General features: G+C 37.4%; 2 protein-coding genes across 2 annotated transcripts in view; one reads left to right on the plus strand and one right to left on the minus strand.

The window, feature by feature from the left end:
- Positions 1 to 2914, plus strand: part of LOC132018633 (cytochrome P450 2K6-like) — a 20862-nt gene that overhangs the window by 10412 nt on the left and 7536 nt on the right. The window contains 2 exon segments of the mRNA XM_059401554.1: positions 1581 to 1754; positions 2398 to 2559. Of these exon segments, the coding sequence (XP_059257537.1) occupies positions 1581 to 1754; positions 2398 to 2559 (336 nt within the window).
- The window catches only part of LOC132017979 (uncharacterized protein C6orf141-like), a 15524-nt gene continuing 15163 nt past the window's right edge, over positions 2554 to 2914 (minus strand). Inside the window, exon 2 of the mRNA XM_059400285.1 lies at positions 2554 to 2789. The gene's annotated coding sequence lies outside the window, so the exon portion shown is untranslated. The remainder of the gene's footprint in view (positions 2790 to 2914) is intronic.

The raw sequence follows: 2914 nt of genomic DNA on the forward strand, positions 1-2914 counted from the left end.
CTTTTTTTAAGATTTTATTTATTTATTTGATGGAGAAAGTGAGAGAGCACAACCAGGGGTAGCAGCAGAAGGAGAGGGAAAAACAAGCTCCCTGCCCAGTGCAGGGTTCAATCCCAGGATCCCGGGATCATCCTGAGCTGAAGGCAGACACTTAACAAACTGAGCCACCCAGGGGCCTCAGTTCCCATTTTCAGTAGCACAACTGACAACAGACAATATTATTTCACTTTGGAATAATTTAGGTTCTGTTACTACAAGTACAGGTTTACTCTAAGTATAGGTGTGGGGGAACCCTGGAACAGGGAACTATGTCTATTTTTTTTAAGTTAATTAGAGAAAGATAATTATCATATGATTTCACTCATGTGGAATTTAAGAAACAAAACAGAGGAACATAGGGGAAGGGAGAGAAAAATAAGACAAAACCAGAGAGGGAATCAAACCATAAGAGATTCTTAATCTTGGAAACAGAGGGTTGCTTGAGGAGACAGGGGTTAGGGGTTAGGGTAACTGGGTGATGGGCATTAAGGAGGGTATGTGATGTAATGAGCACTGGGTGTTACGTAAGACTGATGATGGATCACTGACCTCCACCTTTAAACCCTCTAATACATTATATGTTAATTCATTGAATTTTAAAAAAATAAGTACATAAATAGCTCAATTCTTAAACATAGTTTTTAAAACAATTTTGTTTATTTACTCATTTGAAATATAGAGAGTCCGAGCAAGTATGCAAGTGGGGTCCATGGGGGCTGGGGGAGAGAATCTCAAGCCGACTCCTTGCTGAGCAGGGAACCTGACGCAGGGCTTGAACCCAGGACCCAGAGATCATAACCTGAGCTAAAACCAAGAGTCTGACACTTAACCAACTGAGCCACCCAGGCGCCCAACTATGTCTAACTTTAGGTGTGGCCTTTTATCTTCGGTATTTATTAGGTCACTTGGGTGGTTAGGGACCACTTTGAGAATCTGATTAAATATATAAAGAGCTTATCTCTCACATACATGAATATACCAAGAAACACACCAAATTTAGCCAATAGTGAAGTTCTTCCTGAACTTTCTAAGGGTTAGGGAATATTAGATTATATGGTGCTTCTCTAGGGACCCTAGACACAGTAAGCTAGATCTAAATAACAAGAATGATTATTCCAATCCTACAAAGAAACATCAGTGGTAAGGTGACAGTGCTACATGGCACTAAAATGGTTTGATCTGGAATCACCTAGGAGTTTTCAGGAAAAACACTTACATTTATAGCCTTAACCAAAAAGCCAATATTGTTTTCACGGCTCCCCTAACCTCTGAGTAGATGTGTTACTACTGGCATAATATACAAAATACTCTGGGTACATAGAACTTACTATAAACCATACCAATATCCATTGTAAGTTACCGAACTCCACTAAGTGAGGAAATCATGTTGTCCAGGCCAGTCAGCCAGCTAGTTGAGAAAAAATTGAAGTCTAAGTGGGGTGCTATTCTATAATCCTTCCAGAAATAACGGTGTCATTTCCACTACTGCATGCATGACATGTGTGTATTTAACTTACTTTGTTATTTTTTTATTCGTTCAGCTTTTCAGTATGTTTCTTGTTTAGGGGTTCCTCCTAAAAAGTCATAAGACAGTACTCAGGAATAGAGATGAATTATTTGCTTTTATAAGGATGACCTTCCTAGATCATCAGCATGACATTGACAAAAATGATCCAAGAAGTTTCACTGATGCCTTTTTGGTCAGACAGCAGGAGGTAATGGTGTTACCGTATCATATTGTTTATTATTTAGTTTAATTAATAGCATCTAGAGGAAAAATATTTCTTGCAAAGAAGAAAAATCATTGGATTCAATTAAGTTAGTAATGGTAGATTTGTACCCTACCAAGAATGCTATTTACTACATTTTCCATTCTTGAATATTTTCCACTGCTTTTCACATCACTCTCTTAAAAAAAAAAAAAAAAAACAAGATATATAGAAGACTTTGAATGCTAGCTTTTAGAATTAGTACAGCATTTCTTTTATTGTAATCGTGAAAATGTGTTTCAATTGATGACCCCAAGAAAGATTATTTAATGCCATTTTTTTAAAAGAAACAACGTTGGGCACATTGTAATCACTCAGTCAAAAACTAATTTCCAAAAGGGCAAACAGCTTTTCCCATTGTTAGAATTATTTATTACCATTAGCATCCAGGATGTGCTTTATTTTAAAATTCTGGACAGCATCCTCCTAATAAAAATAAATAAATAAATAAATAAATATTAAAAGAAAAATTCACTTTATTGAGAAAAGAATGGCAAGCTTTTTGCTTTATAAATTCATGTTACGTTATCTGCTATGATTGTCAAGTATAAAATTTTTTCATCACTCATGATTCCTTTTCCCCTTTCAGGAGAAAGATACATCTACTGCTTATTTCAGTGATGAAAATTTGGTGGCACTTGTTACTAACCTGTTTGTGGCTGGTACAGAGACCACAGCCTCCATGCTACGCTGGGCACTACTGCTCATGTTGCGATATCCTAAAGTCCAGAGTAAGTCTCTTAAGATTCAGGCCATTGCCTGAAGGAAGGACTCAAAAACCTCTTAGGATGGAAAAAGAATTCTGCAGCCACCCTGGATACCTTTAATTTATACTCCTGAGACAGTGTGTCCTTTAGTTTCCTTTGGACATAAGAAAGTAGATTTTTCTCTCCAAGCTTCCTGAGACGGTCAACAGGTGTCAACTCTTTGCAGGTGTCACTCCATGCAGGTCCCCAAAGGAAGGGGCCTCAGGAATAAGATCTAGGAGTACAAACAGTGCAGAAAAAAATGGTTCAGAAACTCAGAGAGCATTTTGATTTTCACATGGAAGGAAAACTAAGAAGATTGTTCCAATATCTCTCCCCCCACCTCTAATCAGTGCATTT

Source organism: Mustela nigripes, chromosome 5, assembly GCF_022355385.1.
Source record: "Mustela nigripes isolate SB6536 chromosome 5, MUSNIG.SB6536, whole genome shotgun sequence".
Lineage (NCBI taxonomy): Eukaryota > Metazoa > Chordata > Mammalia > Carnivora > Mustelidae > Mustela > Mustela nigripes.